At 46.6% G+C, this 18,484-nt stretch overlaps 1 protein-coding gene across 5 annotated transcripts in view; it reads left to right on the top strand.

The window, feature by feature from the left end:
* AVL9 (AVL9 cell migration associated) overlaps positions 1-12,026 on the top strand; it is a 37,683-nt gene extending 25,657 nt beyond the window's left edge. For 3 of the 5 annotated variants that reach the window (XM_023751058.1, XM_014452772.2, XM_023751059.1), the window contains 5 exons: positions 351-570; positions 2,345-2,462; positions 4,944-4,997; positions 5,455-5,543; positions 7,811-12,026. In XM_023751058.1, coding sequence (XP_023606826.1) covers positions 351-570; positions 2,345-2,462; positions 4,944-4,997; positions 5,455-5,543; positions 7,811-7,926 — 597 coding nt within the window. In that variant the 3' untranslated portion in view covers positions 7,927-12,026. Of the gene's footprint in view, positions 1-350; positions 571-1,603; positions 2,070-2,344; positions 2,489-4,943; positions 4,998-5,454; positions 5,544-7,810 lie in introns of those variants that run through there. The other 2 variants (XR_002828379.1, XM_023751060.1) reach the window with 2 other exon arrangements.
* Positions 12,027-18,484: the final 6,458 nt, after the last annotated feature.

Raw genomic sequence — 18,484 nt, 5'->3', positions numbered from 1 at the left:
TCTCTTTCTTAGATTCACCTTTTGAGAATGCTGTTACTGGTATTTTTTATTGCCGGCTCCAACTTCCCAGTGGTTGCTTTTTTTTTTTTTTTTTAACATACTTTTTATTGATGGGAGAGGAAGGGAGAGATAGGAACTTCAATGATGAGAGAGAATCACTCATCAGCTGCCTCCTGCACGCCCCACACTGGGGATCGAGCCTGCAACCCCGGCATGTGCCCGGACCAGGAATCCCACCGGGACCTCCTGGTGCAAAGGGCGATGCTCAACCACTGAGCCACCCCAGCCGGGCCAGTGGTCGCTTGGGAACCGCGTGAGCGCCGCGCTGACTTGTGCCTGGTGCCCTGCAGGTGGAAGAGGCGCTGATCCAGGTCCAGGACCCCGAGCTGAGGAAGCTGCTCAGCCCCACCACGGCCGACCTCAGGTTCGCCGACTACCTGGTGAAGCACGTGACCGAGAACCGCGACGACGTCTTCCTGGACGGCACGGGCTGGGAGGGGGGCGACGAGTGGATCCGAGCGCAGTTCGCGGTCTACATCCACGCGCTGCTGGCCGCCACGCTGCAGCTAGGTGAGGCCGCCGCCGCTTCCCCACTGTCACATCCTAACGTCTATTATGTGCGAAATACAATCTCATTGCAGCAAAGGGGCCGGGAAACACCGAATCACTCCTGTGTAAAACCGACCTCATGCCCCACAGGGAAGAGAAAAAGGTATAAAAAGCCTGAGCAAAGCCCGGGCAATGAGCTCTCTACCGTGGGCACCGGTAGATGGTCGGTAGATTTTGTTGTCTTTGTTATTCAAAGTGTTGAGCTTTTGTTTTGCCCCCCCCCCCCCCCCCATTATCTCTACCACTGCTTTTGTTTTTCATTGTGAAATACACATAATCTAATGTACTAGCTTAACCACGTCTGAGTGTGTTCTACGGTGGCATTGAGGACATTCACATCGTCACGTCAGCAAGTTTTTTACCAAATCAGCCACCCACCGGCACCACCACCACCACCGCCTAAGTTCGCTCCTCACGGTGTGTGTGGGGTTTACACCCAGGCTCCCGAGTGCCCTTCACTGGAAAGGAAGCTTCGGAGCAAGTTCTTATTTGTTGGCGGGATGTTTTTAAACGTCCGCCTCTTCTACAAACACAGCAGCTGAGACGCCCAAATCCAGGCCTGTAACCCAGGATCATGCAGGACTCTAGTCAGAAAACCCCAGTCCCCCACCAGTCATTTACCTTAAAAACATTTGCCCAGGGAGCTGTAAAAACTAACTGATAGGAGCCAGCTTGCTTTCTTTAGGGGGGGTGGGGGGGGGCACATTTCATATGTGCAGGGATCTGTGTTGAGCTCTTTACACCTACCAAGCCACGTCATCCTCACAGCAGGCCTGGGGGCACACACCTTGCCATCCTCACTGTACAGAAAGTGATTTCATCAGCTCGCTCACACCTGGCAAGAGGCTGAGCGGGTATTTAAAGCCTCGTCGCCCGGCTCAGCTCCGTGCTGCTAAAGGACACTCAGGCCTATGCCCTGTTTGGGGAATATGTTCTTAAAAGAACTTCCCCTGCCGCACATGGAACTGTATGTACCTTTCTCTTCCTTCCCCAGCAACAAACATCACCTTTCACCTTCAAAGCAAGCAACTTGCAATTAAATATGAAGCAATGGCCATTGGAGTCTGTTCTCCAAGCCTTTTCTATCCTTCCAAGTAGAAGAAATGCCTGCATTGAAACTCTCCCATGATACTGATAAAGCCTAAAAGTTTTAAACATTAAATACGAAAATTCCCTTGTTGTGTTAAGTATATTGACAGCAAAATGCATGGAAACTCTGGAGTGAGTTTCACCAAATAGCAAGACAGAGTCTAAAGGAGAGAAAATAGTGGCTAAAAGAGCCAATTTGTGCATTCATTGTAATTTTTTTCTTAGGAACAGTGACTTTGTGCCCAGATAAAAGATGCCCTACTTGCCTCCTCCCTATGTAAACATCAGAACATTGGCTCAGTGTCCGGCCTGCCGTTTGTTTAATAAATAACAGTGTGCCTCCTGACCTTGGGAAGGAGAACGGCACCGATCTTGGCGTTGTAAGGAGCCTTGGACGATCTCTGGGCCCGCCCCCTTCTTTTCCAGTTAGGGAAATGGCGTTCTCCATGCTAAGTGACTTGCCAAAGACCACACAGCCTCTAACAGGACGTTTGGTGCTAGACCTGATTTCCTGACATCTGGTAGACTCCCCCAGAGAGCAGGAGGGCAGAGGGGGTGAAACTGGTCCTTTACCCTTTTTGGTTGTTCATCTTCACACCCCTGACCGGCTACAGTGCAGCTCAGCTTTCACACATTCACTTGACAGATAATGAAAAGGTGCTCGCGGACTACGGGACGGCCTTCGTGATGGCGTGGAAGAACACTCACAACTACAGGGTCTGGAACAGCAACCGGCACCCAGCACTCGCGGAAATAAATCCGAAGTAAGCACATCCTCCAAGACTCATAGGTAGAGCACAGAACGATTCATTTATTGCCCAGTACAAAGGAACCCTATCCTACCCTGGCCAGTTTTGCTCATTGGTTACAGCGTTGGCCCAAGCACCGAAGGGTTCAATTTCTGGTCACGTGCATGTATCTTGGTTGCAGGCTCCATTCCTGGCCCCAGTCTGGGCACACGCAGGAGACAACCAATCGATGTGTCTCTCTCTCACATTGATGTTTCTCTCTGTCTCTCTCTCCCTCTCCTCCCTCCCTTTCCACACATTCCCCGACCGGGGGTGGGGAAGGGGGGATCCTGCAAACCAGGTACAAACCCTTGACTAGGAATTGAACCCTGGACCCTTTGGTCCAAGGGCCGATGCTCAACCACTGAGCCAAACCAGCCAGGGCTACCACCATGTTATTTGGGAGTGAGGGTTAACTTAGCCAGACTGGGGGTATGATGACGTCCGCAGTGTTGAAAGGACATTCCCTCTCACACAGAAAATCCAGATGTTTATGTCACAGGAACTTGAGGAGCAACTGCACGGATGAGGTGGTGGGGCAGGGTTGTGGGGAGCATGTCTGTTAAACTTTATATCATTTATCCACAGAAGTGACCAGGGTCAGCACCGATTTGGGTCAATGTAGTCATCATACTGAGCTAGAGCAGAAACCTATATTGCCTTTTGAATGTGATGAAAACAGAGAATTAAAAGGCAAAACCATGTTAATAGCATTAAATGGAAGGGCTAAGAGTTCAGAGTCTTCTCCCTCACCGACCACCAGGTCTGTATTCTAAAGAGTGAGGAGGAGAAACAGATGTGAGCTTGTCTGCTGGTGGCATTGCTGTGGCAGTGCTGGTGGGGTGGGGTCTCCCGAGGTCCTCAGCCAGCCTGTGGCCGGCCCTTCCCCTGGGGCACCCTTAACCTGTTCGAGTCTTTCGCCAGGGTGGCAGGTTTTATCACAAGTCCATAGAGGTTTAGCTGGAATAGGTTTTTAAAGATTGTAAAACAGTCCTTTTTAAAATGTGTAAATAAATCGAGTTTATTTAGATTGAAGAGAAAGCAGAAGAAGGACCTGAAATATGCATGTAGGGAAATTATGCAGATATGACGGTCAGCAGAGTTTCAACATGTTCCCCAAATTCAACTGTAAGATCTGAGTTCTGTGAAAGCCTGTCTTCAACCCCCAGATCGGAGAAGGCAGTCCTCCAACTTCCCCTAATAAGCACCAGGCATGGTTCATCCTAAAACATTGCTTCCCAAGACTGTCCAGAATGATTAAGTCATCTCTCAAGAAAAAAAGAGAACTTACTAATATGCTTCATATGGACAATAAAGAAATTTGCCATTTGAAAAGCCAGAAGTGGCCCTTTGATGTTTATATAATTTGCTGTGGATTTCACTAGGGTCACTTTCTGTGTTAGACATTGACAGAGAGGCTCCTGAGTAGGAGATAAGAATTTGGATACTTATTGATGCTTTTTATAGGGATCTTTGGTTATGTTGCCTGATAATTTACATATATACTTTTTGCCTTTTGCATATTTTTAAGACCCGTATTTTGAGCTGCTTTTCTAACAGAAAGTACAGATTTTACTGGTCTGTCTACATCTTTGTCTGACCAATGGCACATGTTTATAAGATGGCCAGAATCAAGGTGCAGTCCATGGCCATGGCCTAAGTCACTGACTCCACCCTGACTGTCCCGGGCAGCTTTTTAAAAAAATATATCTATATATATAAAAGCCTAAGCCACCAAACAACCAATCGACCGGTTGCTATGACGCTCACTGACCACCAGGGGACAGACACTCAATGCACAGGATCAGGCTCCCTCCTATCTGGATCGGGCCTGTGGGGATCAGGCCAAAACCGGCTATTCAACATCCCCTGAGGGGTCCTGGATTGCAAGAGGGCACAGGCCAGGCCAAGGGACCCCACTGGTGCATGAATCCGTACACCGGGCCTCTAGTGTATATATATTTATTGATTTCAGAGAGGAAGGAGAGAGGGAGAGAGAGAGAGAAACATCAGTGATGAGAGAGAATCATTGATTGGCTGCCTCCTGCATGTCCCCTACTGGGGATCAATCCCGTAACCTGGGCATGTGCCCTTGACCGGAATCGAACCTGGGACCCTTCAGTCCGCAGGCCGATGCTCTATCCACCAAGCCAAACAGGCTAAGGCTGTTGGGAGCTTTTAAAAAATGTTAATGCTTGGGCCCTACCCCAACCAAATAAATCAACATCACTAACACAACCCTCCCACCCCCAGCCTAGAAAAAACACCTATTTCATGTGGGAGGAAATAAGCTCAGAGGGGCTCCCCTAACTGCTGGCGGGGAGCTGGGGTCCAAGCCCCATGGATGCTACGCTCAGAGGCCTCCCCTGCGAGGCTTACTGCTGCCCCCTGGGTAACTCTGCTTTGTGGCTCTCCTGGTGGGACACTCAGGGTCTGAACGGGAGCTTTGTTTTGCAGCCACCCTTTCCAAGGCCAGTACTCGGTGTCCGACATGAAGCTCCGATTCTCACAGTGAGTATTTCGAGAAAAATACCAGGACGGTTCTGACGTCTGAGTCTGTGCCATGTGTGTCGTGGCTAATTGGGAATTGTTTCTCTGCACTTGATAGACGTGGGCTTCAAATAGTAACCAAACACACGCCTAGCAGCCTGCCGCTCAGCAGTGTGTGCGTCTCAGAGCGAAAACACTGCTGTTTCCCGGAGACGGGTGTGAACGAAGCGCAGGATCTGCCGTTTTTATCCTGAAGTCACTGCTGCAAATCCTGTCGGGGGAGTTGGCCATGCATCTGCATGTTCTTTTAGTATTTTACTGAAAATTCACATGCTTCATTACATTAATTGATGGATAACAGATAATAATTTAGCTTCTTTTCTCAGTAATTCTCAGTTGGGGGGTGGTGATAGAGTGATGTGTGTGTGAGAGAGGAGGTTTACTTAAGTTGTATTTAACACTTCTTTCCTTCACTCAGTTCTGTTCAAAACAGTGAACGCGGCAAAAAAATTGGAAACGTCATGGTCACCACCAGCCGGAATGTTGTCCAGACAGGAAAAGCTGTTGGTAAGGCACACCTTGGCCAGGGACAGGCTGGAAGGATAACTGATCTCCTCTGTGCTCTCATATGTTGTCGATAAAGATGTAAACTTGTAGAGGTCTGTGAATCACATAATAACACAAATGATTCCCATAGTCAAATACAGGGGTTTGTTTGTTGTTGGTTTTTTTAATTTTTGTCTTACTTGTTTAAAAACATGTCCTGGCACCAGATAGTATCAGAGTTAAGCACATTTTGCCACATCTGATGGGAGTGACAGGTTTTCTGATGAGTTCACTGTTCTGCTACCAGGATTCAAGCTTCGGTGGAATTTTCCCCCAGATCTGCCCATAGTCCTTTATAAATAGTAGAGAGGAGCCATCACTGTAGACCTTACAAAAATTAAAGGACTTTTGTGAATAACTTTATGCCAATTTTTTGACAACTTAGATGAAATAATACAAATTCTTTTGAAAGACTCAATTGAAATAGTCTTATCAATCAGTGACTCAATAAGAAATAGAATACCTGGCCCTACCCAGTTTGGCTAGTGGATAGAGAGCATCAGCCTGGGGACTGAAGGGTCCCGGGTTCGATTCCAATCAAGGGCACATGCCCTGGTTGCAGGCTCCATCCATGATTCTCTCTCATTATTGATATTTCTATCTTTCTCTCCCGCTCCCTTCTCTGAAATTAATAAAAATATATTTAAAAAAGAAAATCTGAATAGCCCTATTACCTATTAAATAAATGGAATTAAATATTAAAAACCTTGCTGCAAGGTTTTTAATTTAATTCAGGCCCAGATGGCTTTACCTACAAGTCTTCTCAAACATTTAAGGAATTATATTGACTTTATACAAACTCTTTCGAAAAGTGGTGGATCAGGCAATACTCCCTGACTCGGTCAGTGAGGCCAGCACCCTGCTTCCAAAGCCAGACGAGGGGTGTGCTGAACACACGCTTCTGCTCCCAGCACTTTTTATGTAAAAGTTTTGAAGATTGTTTCATGTCCATTCTAAAGAAGTTTCTTGTCCCTTCTTTCTTGTATTTCTACCTTTTATTTTTATATAATTTCAAACTTAAAGGAAGTGGTACAACACTGTACAAGGAACTCCTAATGATCTCAGATTCACCAATTATTTACATTTGCTGTGTCACATCCATATGTAAAAACAGGGCCCATCTCCTTACTTAGCTCCTGAGAGAGGTTGACTAACCCTCATTGAACACAGTTCAGGAGCCCCAGACCTGGGTGATCCCTGTGCAGGGTCCTCATAGCTCTAACGTCTGAACACCTACTCGTCTTAGAAGACAAACACGGAGACCTGGCCGGTCTGGCTCAGTTGGTTGAGCGTTGCACATGCCCGGGTTGTGGGCTCAATCCCCAGTAGGGGGTGTGCAGGAAGCAGCCGATCAATGGTTCTCTCTCACTGATGTTTCTCTCTCTCTCTCAAATCAATAAAAACATATTTAAAAAAAAATAAAAGAAGACAAACATGGAGCACAAAGCCCTCTCACTAGGTTCATTTTGTTACAAGGGAACGGAATTAGATATATTAGCATTTTCTTCCGTACAACATTATGCATTTGACTTATTTTTCATTCTCATTTTTTAGTAGAAAAATTCTACTTCAGCGTAGGTTTATGAGTCAGTTGTCAATTTTTAGTGATGCTGTAGCTGATGTGTAAATTCTAAGGTCAGTTCTCCACGTCCGCTCCCCCATCTCCAAGAATAGTGGGAGTATGTGCTGCAACTTAATAATTTCACTTGAGCGTCAACTTCTGAGATAATGTTCTTTAAAACTAAACAGGCCTGAGGCAGCCTGGGTTCTGGATGTCGTCATTGAATGCAATGTCTTTTTTGATGACAAGCGAACTTCCTACAGCGGCCCCCCGCTCTTCCTGTGTATGTGGTTATCAGTGATCTGCTTGGATTTGGGGACAGAGAGCAGGTGGGGCTATTTCAGCTCTCAGTGTGGTCCTGACGCACAACCAGTGCTGAGAACCACCGGCCACGCACAGCGGGTTCTAAGGAGAGAGTTTGCTGGGTGCCTTCGCAATGCTTAGAAGCTGGTAGGCTCTTCCACCCAGAAATTGTCCTGTCTCCTACTCGACAAGCGTGGAAAGGGATTGTTTTGAAACTAGAAATTTAAATGGCATTTTAGTAATCGTTAACATATTGATGCCTTACCGTAAATAACATTTATTCATCAGCATTGGTCCTTCTTTCACTGCCTCTTAACAAAAGTGAAGGCGTTTTTCCTTTTGTTTCTCCCTCCTTTCCTTCCAGGCCAGTCCGTGGGAGGAGCTCTTTCCAGCGCAAAGACAGCCATGTCCTCCTGGCTTTCCACCTTCACCAGTTCCACCCCCCAGAGCCTCCCGGAGCCGCCCAGCGGGAAGCCCTGAGCAGGCCCAGAGGTGGCTGAGTTTAAAGGGTCCCCAGGCTGTTCTCCATCAGCCACAGGTCCACAGCCGGGGACCGACATGTCGAACTGTTTACATGGATGGTCGGACGGTCGCCCTCTGTCTGAATGAATGTCACAGGATGCTGAAAGGATTCAGTCACAACCACAGCAGGGATGGCTCTCCAGGTTGGGGTTTGAATCGACTACTTTTATTTCAGTCTGAGCCTGATCAAAACACGCCGTGTCCCTTCCAATGGTATTCCCAGTTCTGACCACGCACACTTGTTTACTTTAGGAAAGTTTTTACGTATGTAAATTTTGTTCTGTTTTGATATTTGAATAGTTGGATGATCATTGTAATTTATTAGTGTTAAAATTGTTGTAATAGTATTTTAATTTCTCTAAAGTTGGCCCTAAAATATGCTTATAAAGTTAAGGGCCCGTACTACCTAGCCCTTGGTTATTATTTTTGCTGAGTTCTCTGATGATTTTTTTTTTTTCTTGGTTGGTTGGTTTTCTACCTACAAATTATCAATTGGCTTCCTCCCGGAAACGTGACAGTCACAGGCGTGGGTTCTGAGGACGCTTGTTTGCTTCCCGTGTAATGTGTTCTTTCCCGGCCCTGACCCTGGCTCTGAGGCCCACGGATGTCACTGTGCTTCTCCGCCTCTTCCGATCGTCCAAGCAGTTGTGCAGAGAAACAGCGGAGTGACGGGTCCCGCGGTGTCGGAGCAGTTGAACACGAATCTGTATTTAGGGCAAGACTCTAGAACACCTAGGTATTCCTTCTGTCAACTCTAGTCACGTTGTAACCTCTTACAAGCATTTTTAATCCAAGGTTTGTGCCTTCTATTTCTCCTTTCGAACAGTTTTCCATGGGGTGTTTACAGGCCTGACGTTTTTCCTTAGTCTTATTCTTCGTAAGCTTTTCCAGGCGCTTGGCTTTCCTACTTCCCCGGTGGAAAATCCTGTAATCAATCCCATCGAAAAGAATTTTTAAAAGGAAAGCAGGATGATCTGTAAATAGTAAATAGAAATCTCATCTTAGCTCACATTTAGGAAAGCACGAAGCAGGACAAGAAAGCCCCAGCCGTGACATCAGTCCTGCTTCGTAGAGGACTCCTGGTTTCATGTCAGACGTGCACGTGTGTGCTGTGTGCCGCAGAGCTTCACACACCTGGACCTCGTGTCTGCCGTGCTCAGCTCTCGTTTGCTTTCCGCGGGGACATGGGATGGGTGTTCTCAGGGAGTACGTACAGGGGACAGACCGCTTTCTCAGTAACAAAGGGTACTTGGAAAATACATAGTGAGCATAATCTACATGTGATATAAAGAGTATTGGGAAAGGTAGGGGCCTAATTAAGGATGGCACTCAGTTATGTTTGACTTACCCCTTAGGAAATGTTTATGTCATGTAAGTCCTTGTAGGGCATCTGAAATAGTCATAGGACATAATCGGGATGTTCCTAAATTTTACAGTTTGTGTTTCAACACAAGTTCAGCAAATCTAAAAACATATTTCCATTTGACGTGGGGTGATGAACACACAGTGCAACATACAGGTGATGTATTATAGAATTGTACACTTGAAACCTATAGAATTTTATTAACCAATGTCACCCCAATAAATGCAATAAAAAATTAAAGTGTTTCATTAAAAAAAAATTCAGTGATGATAAATTAAAGGGCTTATTGTGAAAACTCCATTAATTCCACTTCCGCCAGGAAAGTTTACCTTCTCAGGAAATAGTACTTGAAGAGAAGTAAAACCAACAAACCCTTCAAAGGTACTTTAGTCAGCGTTGCGCTGAGACTACAAAGAATCCCTCCTCACACCGCATCTCGTTTCACGAGGCCATGTCATTGGTTGGAGAGACAGGGTATTGTGCAGGCTTGTTCCCTCTCAGGGAGGAGCCGGGCCGCCGTGGACTCATCCTCACTTTGTATGGTTTGTGTGATTGGGGTCAATTCCCATCTCTCACCCTTCAAAAGTAGCCAATCACCTTTGGACTCACACTGAAATACAGTTACATGAAATCTAACTTTGCTCTCGTACCACGTGTTCCCCATTCAATATCCACCTTCAATGAACTTTCTATTAATGTTTCCAGTGAAGAGTTCAAAGTGGTCCTTTAACTAGCTTTCAGCATTTCAACATGAGATGAATATTGCAGAAGGTAGAACTGTTGTCGTAGAAATGGTCAAAAGACCGTACTCTTTCCTTCAGGTTCTGGGGGTGGGGTGGGGGTTTTCAGGGAGCGGAGGCTGTACGTTGTAGGCAGGGGCCCTGGGGCAGCCAGCAGGGCTGACGGCAGGAAGCCTGGCCACTCGTCCGGCGCTTGGGGCTTGGGCTGCAGGCTCCAGCCCAGAAGCGGTAACCTCCCTTCAGGCACGGGCTCTGTGAGCCGTAGGAGCCGACACCGGGCCATCTTTCGGACATGTCGCTGGGAAGGGTGTGTGTGTGGGTTGGCCGTGCTTGTTCTAGCCCTTTGGTGTCTTAAGAGCCGAGTATTTGTAAGGAGGCCTCGGTCAGCCAGGCCTTTGCCAGGTGTGCCATTACACAGGCTGCATCTGGTGGTGGCCTCACTGTTTGTCTAGGTGACTTCAAAATGATGTTCGGGAAAAGTCCCTGGCATACTTTGATTCCTACGAGGCACTGTAATGACAGTGAGGTAGGCAAGGAATATAAGAGTTAGAGTGACTGTGTCTTGGACTAGGTGAACAGGGAAAATTGCACGTAAGGCTTAGAGTTACTTGGCATTTGCATTTGGTTCTTATAACCAGTATGACTTGTCTGTTTCCAAATCCATTAGTGATCTATCGGCCCCCAAGCCTTAAAACAATCCCCATCTCCTTTTTTGCTATAAGAAACATGGCAGCTGTCCAGCTGGTGTGGCTCATTGGTTGAGCGTAGACCTGTAAACCAGGAGGTCACGGTTGGATTCCCGTCAGGGCACATGCCCAGGTTGCCAGCTAGATCCCCAGTAGGGGGCGTGCAAGAGGCAGCCAATCAGTGAGTCTCTCATCACTGATGTTTCTCTCCCTTCCTCTCTGAAATCAGTTAAAATGTACTTTAAAAACGAAACATGGCAGCAATATCCGTGGGCAGCAAACCAGACTGTGTGGCGTGATTTCCACAACCTTACCTTGCTTCCCGAGTTCTATATTAAGCATTGAACTTTTTTTGGAGAATAATTTAGTTTGGAAAGGCAAGGAGAAAAGCAAATTAGGAAGAGAGAGGAGAAGTGAGAAGTCTTGCAAGGCTGAGGAGCAAGGTACTAAAAAATCTGAATGGAAGTATTTTGAGAGCAGTGTTTCCTTCGCTAAAGGTTATAAGAATTCTTTCACAGAGAAGTTAACATCTTAATCTGCTGGTGACAAGTTTAAAGGGAAGCTGTAACGTTGTCTTCCTGGCAGGCAGGTTTTGTGTTTGTTTTGTGTTTTGTGGAAGTTACAGCCAGTGGTCCTGCTCCGTCCCAGCCGGGTGATGCGTTGGGGGGCCTCAGCTCTGTACGAGGCCAGGCCAACGGACGGATCCCCAACCTCATGTATCGCTTCCGCAGTTTGGGAAAGTAGCCTGCGCAGATGGTAGCGGCTAAATGGTGCCTGTCATTTTAGGGGGGATTTGGTCGGGACTTGGAATGGCATCCACATTCGAACGTTTGCATGCCCTGCTGCTGTGGCCTTTCCCCCGGTTCTGTGGCAGCCTTTCCGCGTGACAGAGACGCAAGCCTGGTTTCTAGAAGGTGGTGGTCACGCCCTGGAGTTCAAGATGCCACTAGCAGGTTTCTCATCGCAAGTCTTTGAACTTCACGAACATTGCGATGGTCTTTTCATCATTTCCAACATTCCATACATAGTTGTCCAGGACAAGGAAAAGGAATGTCGATTTTTGTTCTTTCCATGTAAATAACTTTGTGCAGGTGACTTCCTGCTTTCATATGGAGAAGAAACGAGGTCCCTTGTATTGTAACTCCAAAATTAAAAGATTGTGCACGTATAAGGGGTTGAATATATTTTGTAAAACTAATGCATTTGTATTTCTGTGCTGTTCTAAAGTTTACCTTTTTACTTATATTAATTAAAGATATAGAAACTATATATTTAAATCATGTAAATGGGACACAATTTAGGGGATTTTCCAATCTTATTTTTCATCAGCTTCTCACACACACGGTATGCTGCTCAAACTTTGTGTGTGTGTGTGTGTGTCTGTGTGTGTGTGTGAGACATGAACATTTGAACATTTCAGTCAGGTACTGAGCCAGAGAAGGTAATTGAAGTTTTTAGAAAGCTTCTGTGCTTAGAACATACTTTGTTTGCTTGAAACATGAATGACTTATAGCTGGAAAAATAGGATCAAGACTTACCTGTTTCAGGGCACTCGGTCATGGGCTCCTACATGTAGGAAGCTTTTGATTAACAAGTTGGTAAGGGGTCAGGTGCTCACAAAAATAGTTTCAAGATTTGAGAGTCCAGGCTTCCCACAAACCCTTTCTAGGGAAGTTTCGCTTAGAAATCTTAGAAAGTTTTCCAAGGAGGTTTAGCTGTGGCACGTGTTTGATCCAAAAGGTAGTTTCTCTCTTCGCGCTAGTAAGATTTATCATTTGTAGCAGTTCTTTGTTTCTATTGTCATTTATTTAAAAAAAATGTTAAAATTATAAATTGCATCTAATCATACTGAATTGTAAAACTGTATCTTTATTTTAAAGAAAAATGAGAATAAAATTATCCAATTTGTCCTGCATACAGTCGTACTTGACCTGTCTTTCGAGAAGTCCCCTTCCCGTGGGTGGTGGGGGCGGCTCTGGCCTGCTTCCCCATCGGACGGCAGCGCCAGCTTCCGAAGGAAGCAGCATACGGAATGGCCGAGGACTCGAGGCTGATCCCACCCCCTGTGCACATTTCTCAGGTATTCACATGGGAATATGTACATCTTAGATCTTTTTAGTTCATGCCAACTTGCTGTTCAAAGTGGGGCTACCATTGCGCCCTCCCACCAGCATGGCATCAGAAAGCCATGGCTCCACATGGTCTCCAATGCTTTGGTATCACCAGGAATTTAAATTTGGGCTGATCAGGTGCGGGTGAAGTAGTATCTCATTGTGAGTTTCAATTTGTATCTCCTGGAGCAGCGGTCACCAACTGGTGGTCCATGAGGTCCGAAAGGTTGGCGACCGCTGTCCTGGAGTACTAACGAGGTTGAGTACTTTGTTTATTTACTGACCATTTTATGAAATGCCTATTGAAGTCTTTTACCTATTTTTCTATTGGGTTAATTGTTTCTTATTTGCTTCAGTTTTTATTTTATGAGTATGTATATATATTTTTTTCTGGATACTATTTCTTTGTTAATTATGTGTGTTCTAAATATCTCACTCTGTGACATCTTCATGCTTGATGGTGTCTTTTGATGAGTAGAGTTCTTAATGTCAAAGTTATCATTACTCTTATGGTGAGAAGGAACCCTTCTCTACCTCACGGTCATGAGAATATTCTCTATAATCTTCTGGAAGTTTCTCAGTTGGCCCTTCACATTTAGGATTTTATCCACCTGGAATTTCTGTTTTAGGATGGTGTAGAATAGGGGTCAAGTTTCTACTGCCCGCCCATCTTCCATCCCTGCTCCACAATATGGCTAGAAAGTTTGGGCACTTCCTACAAAGACATTTTAATACCAAAATATGGGAAGAGCATAGGGTCAGGGTAAAGGAGGATCCTTTTAATCAAACAATGAACTGATTTGTACCAGTTTTATTTTTCTCATTTTGTTTCAGGGCCTGTGCAAAGCGTTGCCTCAGCACCAGTTCATGGAGATGGACGAAGGAACCTTGTGTTTTTTACTCTGAAGGGCCGATGGTCCCCAAGTCTAAAAATCACCCAAATGCCCAGTGTCCTAGACCTGTCCCAGGCAGCCACAAACCCTGAGGACTTTAACATCGTGCCACAGGCTCACGCTGGCCTCACACACCCAGGATTTTCACATCTTTGGCTACTTCCCCTGCGAGGTCACTCTTAAGACGAACCCAAGTCCCTCATACTGCATTTTAAGTCCTTCCTCTCCCAGTCAGGTTCTTGGTGCCTACTATGTACACGCATAGTGGGCACCCCACACACAGTTCCTGGTGCTTGCTGTTCAGCAGGAGGAGACAGACAGTTACCACAGCAGGTGAAGAGGGCCAGGTCAAGGGTAAGCCAGGGTGTGTTCAACCACATCATGGTCAAGTTCTTGACAGAGATGAGTAGATGACTCTTTCCTGGGAGTCTACGCTGAGACCAGAGTCTAGGCCAGCCGTGGGCAAACTACGGCCCGCGGGCCAGATCCGGCCCGTTTGAAATGAATAAAACTAAAAAGAAAAAGACCGTACCCTTTTATGTAATGATGTTTACTTTGAATTTATATTAGTTCCCACAAACACTCCATCCATGCTTTTGTTCCGGCCCTCCGGTCCAGTTTAAGAACCCATTGTGGCCCTTGAGTCAAAAAGTTTGCCCACACCTGGTCTAGGCGATAGTTTCGGGGTGCAGGGGGTGAGGAAGAGTTTGTAAGATAGGAAGGCCTTTCGGACCTAGGAGAGCAGCATAGGCAGGGACTTGGGAGCAGCGGGTGTTCTGTGGGAGTGTTCTGTGATGTGCCCGGAATGTAAATGGCAAGGAAGGATGGGCAAGACATGAGGCTGGAAAATAAGGCCACGTCAGGATGGGGGTCCCTGCCAGCCTGGCCAGGGGTCGTGGACTTGATCTAAAAGGCCAGAGAAGCCTTTGGAGGGCTTCCCGCAGGTAAGTGGCCGTCTGGGTGCTGCGTTTTAGGAAGTTCATTCTGGGTTGGGCATCTCTGTGTCTGCGTGGCCCTAAGCTGTAAATTCAGTGATGTGTCTCCAAACCCAACAAGCCGCCCCTTCCCCTTCCTCCAGGGCCCAGTCACAGTCGCGTTGGTCTCCAACAAAACTCGGCCCTCAGTCCAAAACCAGCTACAGTGGGGCCTTGACTTACGAGTTTAATTCGTTCCGTGACGGAGCTTGTAACTCAAATTACTCGTATGTCAAATCAAAAAGTGAACGAGTGAGACACGTGATGCTGGGCTGATGTTGTGGCGTTCACTGTGACATTCGCTGCGCCAACTAGCGGTGGGGTATCTGAAGCTAGCTCGTAACCCGAATTTTAGCTCGCAACTCAAAGCAAAAAATCAGCCGAGAGACGGCTCGTATCTCAAAAAACTCATTAGTCGGGACACTCATAAGTCAAGGCCCCACTGTACCATGAGAATGTGTTTTCCTTGGCTTTCACCAGAAGTTAGGTTAGGGGGCTGGTCAATGAGAAGCAACTGTGATGCGATTGTGGGCGATGCTGGAAGCGGCCTCGGCTGGAGGACACTTGATCATCTAACTTACTCTTCCTGGCAAAGTGGAGACCCAGAAGACGGTGCCACCCGGGCTGTGTTGATTCGCTTAAATTTGGGTAAAACTCACTTTTTCTTCATGTAGTTTACAAGCAGGAAGGCCGTAGCTGTATATTTGAGAAGTCCACTGACAGCTGACATCTGGGTTTTCATTTATATTTCACCTAATCCATGAGATTAAAAAAATTTTTCTGATAAACTTTACCCGAGGAGCCCGGTGTCGTCGGCTCTGGGGAATGGCGAGGTCCAAGTAGGCCAGTGGAGAATTTGAACAGTAGCCTTTCCGGCTGCCCCTCCGGGCTGTGCCCTAGAAAACAGTCACTCGGCAGCACTTCCTAGAAACCGCGGAGACAGGAGTGACACTGTCCCATCCTCGGTGGCAGCGATCCTGAATCGCCTCTTTGTACAAGACCATCCCATGGACACCGAGCCCTCAGTAGGTCATTCACTGCCCCGAACGCCCTCCAAATGGAAATTCCCAGGTAAAGTCTTAACAGGTGAAGATAAAGGAGTATTTTTTGTTGTTGTTAATCTTCACCCGAGGATATTTTCCCATTGATTTTTAGAGAGAAGGGAGGGGGAGAGACAGAGAGAGAGAAACATCATTGTGAGACACACACCGATTGGTTGTATCCCATATGCGCTTGGAACAAGGCCGGGGATCAAGCCTCCAACCAAGGTACGTGCCCTTGACCGGAATTAAAGGGGAGAAAAGGGAAGTTTTATGTAACGGGGAGACAAAGGGTCACAACCCACAGGCGGAACAAAGGAGAGTGAAGAGAATGGTGTGAGTTCCTGGGGGTCAGAGTGGGGGCACGAGACATGAATGGCAGACTGGGATATGAAAAGGAAGTGTAGCTTATTCTGCATACTCAAACTGGCGTTGCATCTGACACATGCTTAACTCTGAATACGCACTTGCTATTACCATTATTTTTCATTCTTTATATTAACAACGGAATCAAACAAATTTCTAGCAGATGTGTAGGCTATGGAGGATCACAATACAATGAACACTTCCCACCCTACTCGGGACGGTGCCTCATCCTCTGAGTTAGGAAAGGGACAGGAAGAGGAGACAAGACACGCAGAGAACACACATCGGACCTCTCCTCGGGCTCCTAGTCCACTCACCACCTCAGTTCCCCTCGTTTACTAGGACATTTCTGTGTCCGGAGAACCCCAAAAGGTGAAGGCAGAATGTAGTCCTAGACCTTGGGCAGGTCAAATAAAAGAACTCTCTGAGCCAGTGTTCTGAATTAAATAAGGAAGGCCGATTAGAGGTTTCCAAAGGCCCTCTTTGATGGGAAACTGCTCAAATCAAATCCTGTCCCAGATGAGTACGTCGTCTCTGATGGAAGAGAAACCGCCTTCCCCCCACCTGACCACGGATGGCTCCTTCCTTGTTGAGACCTCTGGGACAGGCTCACCTGCACTGTATCAGCTCCCACACTCTGACGGGAGCTCTTCCTGGAGTGTTTGAATGTTGACACTTGTTTCACTGCTTCAAGAGAGAGATGCATTTCTAAGAAGCATGGTCAATAAAGCAGGAGAGGACATTTTTATGGCCCTTCATCGTTATCAGGAGAGCTTCCCGATTCCATCCAAAAGGAGGAAAAGCTCTGTGCATGGAGTTCTCTGTCATGGCATTTTTATTAACTAAATACTGAAAAACTGCGGCCAACCAGCAGACAAGGGCTAGTCCTGAGACTCGGGCGCAACACTAGTATGATGCTCACTGCAATGTTAGGCAGATACTGTAACAATCACAGAAAACGGGGGCCATGTTGGAAGAGGGAAACGAAGCACATCTACAAAGAAGTCCACCTTGTCCCCATGCATTTCTTCCTCCTCCTTCCTCTTTTAGTTTCTCCCACGTTGCTGAGGACATGGAACAATGAGTTGGTTTGTGAGGCTAATGACACTGTGGTGATTTCCTTCTGCTTCTATTACTGTGATGGGGAGGGGACGAAATCAAAGCACCAAGAGAGGCAGAGAAGACACTGCATGTGAGTAAGAGCTTCTTGGGCCTGGAGCTGGGCCGGTGCCTTTTTCTCTCCGTGGGCTTTGAATGTTTCCATCACCACCCTTGTGTGCTGGGGTAACAGTGTGGCTTTGAGCTGTGAGGTCAGGGAGGCTGGCACCCGGCAGGTAACTGACTAATCCTGTGACATGAACAAAACCTTCCTTTCCAACGCAAGGCTCCGTGCCTGTGGCTTTCCAAGGAGCACGGCGAGAATGACGTAGTCCCACAGCGAAAGAAAGCAGTGCTTTCAACTACTTGTTTTACAAAGTGCGAGGTGACGCTGTAAAAGGATATTTAGTACCAGAAAAAGTAGGCCAAGGGTAAGAAAAACTCCCCATGCCCAGGAGAGCTCAGCTGACCAAATTAAGTCCGATCCAGAATAAACAGTTCTCATGTGGAAATCGGGCAGTTTCAGAAAGTGCTGTCCAAGGGCAGAAAGGCCCATGATGCTCACCCGCATCATTATGTAACCCGCTAGGAGAGGGGAGTGCCACCCCACCGGTGCGTAGGGAAAAGCAAATGTGAGAAAACAGCAGTTCTCAGGCCTCCAAGAGGACTTTGTTCCTGAAGAAAACCAGGCTCATGTGCCCTTTCCCATGAACTTGGCCAGCCTCAGTCGGTTCTCCCTGCACCCCCAGCATCCAAGGCCTAAAACAGGGTTTCTATTATCAAATCCCTCCAATAGAAATAACTTTCAAATAGTTGTGTGAGGGAGCATTGCACTTGAAGGAATTCGTTTGAAATGAAACTAGCTTAGTTAGCCGTTACGAACAGGTCAAGACCATTCCATACTCATCTAAGATTCAGGTTTTGCCTGAATATAAACTAAGACAAAGCCTGAATATAAACTAAGACAAAGGAATTTAGAATATTGCCAAGAGTGGCAGAAGTACTAAGATAACAGATCTAAGATGGACGGTTAAATGGGGGGGGGGGGGCGGGAGAAGGTGACTAATGAAACTTCTGATGAGAATAAAGAATGTTAGATTGGGTTTGACTTTTTATCACCAACCATGCTACAGTATAGGGGGGTGCAGCCCTACATAAGTCCTTACTCTCAAACACATCGATCACTGTGTAGAAAAGCACTCAGGCCAGTCAGAATACTCAATAAATGGTTGGTCAATTAACCAC

This window comes from Myotis lucifugus, unplaced genomic scaffold (assembly GCF_000147115.1).
Source record: "Myotis lucifugus unplaced genomic scaffold, Myoluc2.0 scaffold_18, whole genome shotgun sequence".
NCBI lineage: Eukaryota > Metazoa > Chordata > Mammalia > Chiroptera > Vespertilionidae > Myotis > Myotis lucifugus.
This window is presented reverse-complemented; position numbering and strand designations above follow the sequence as displayed.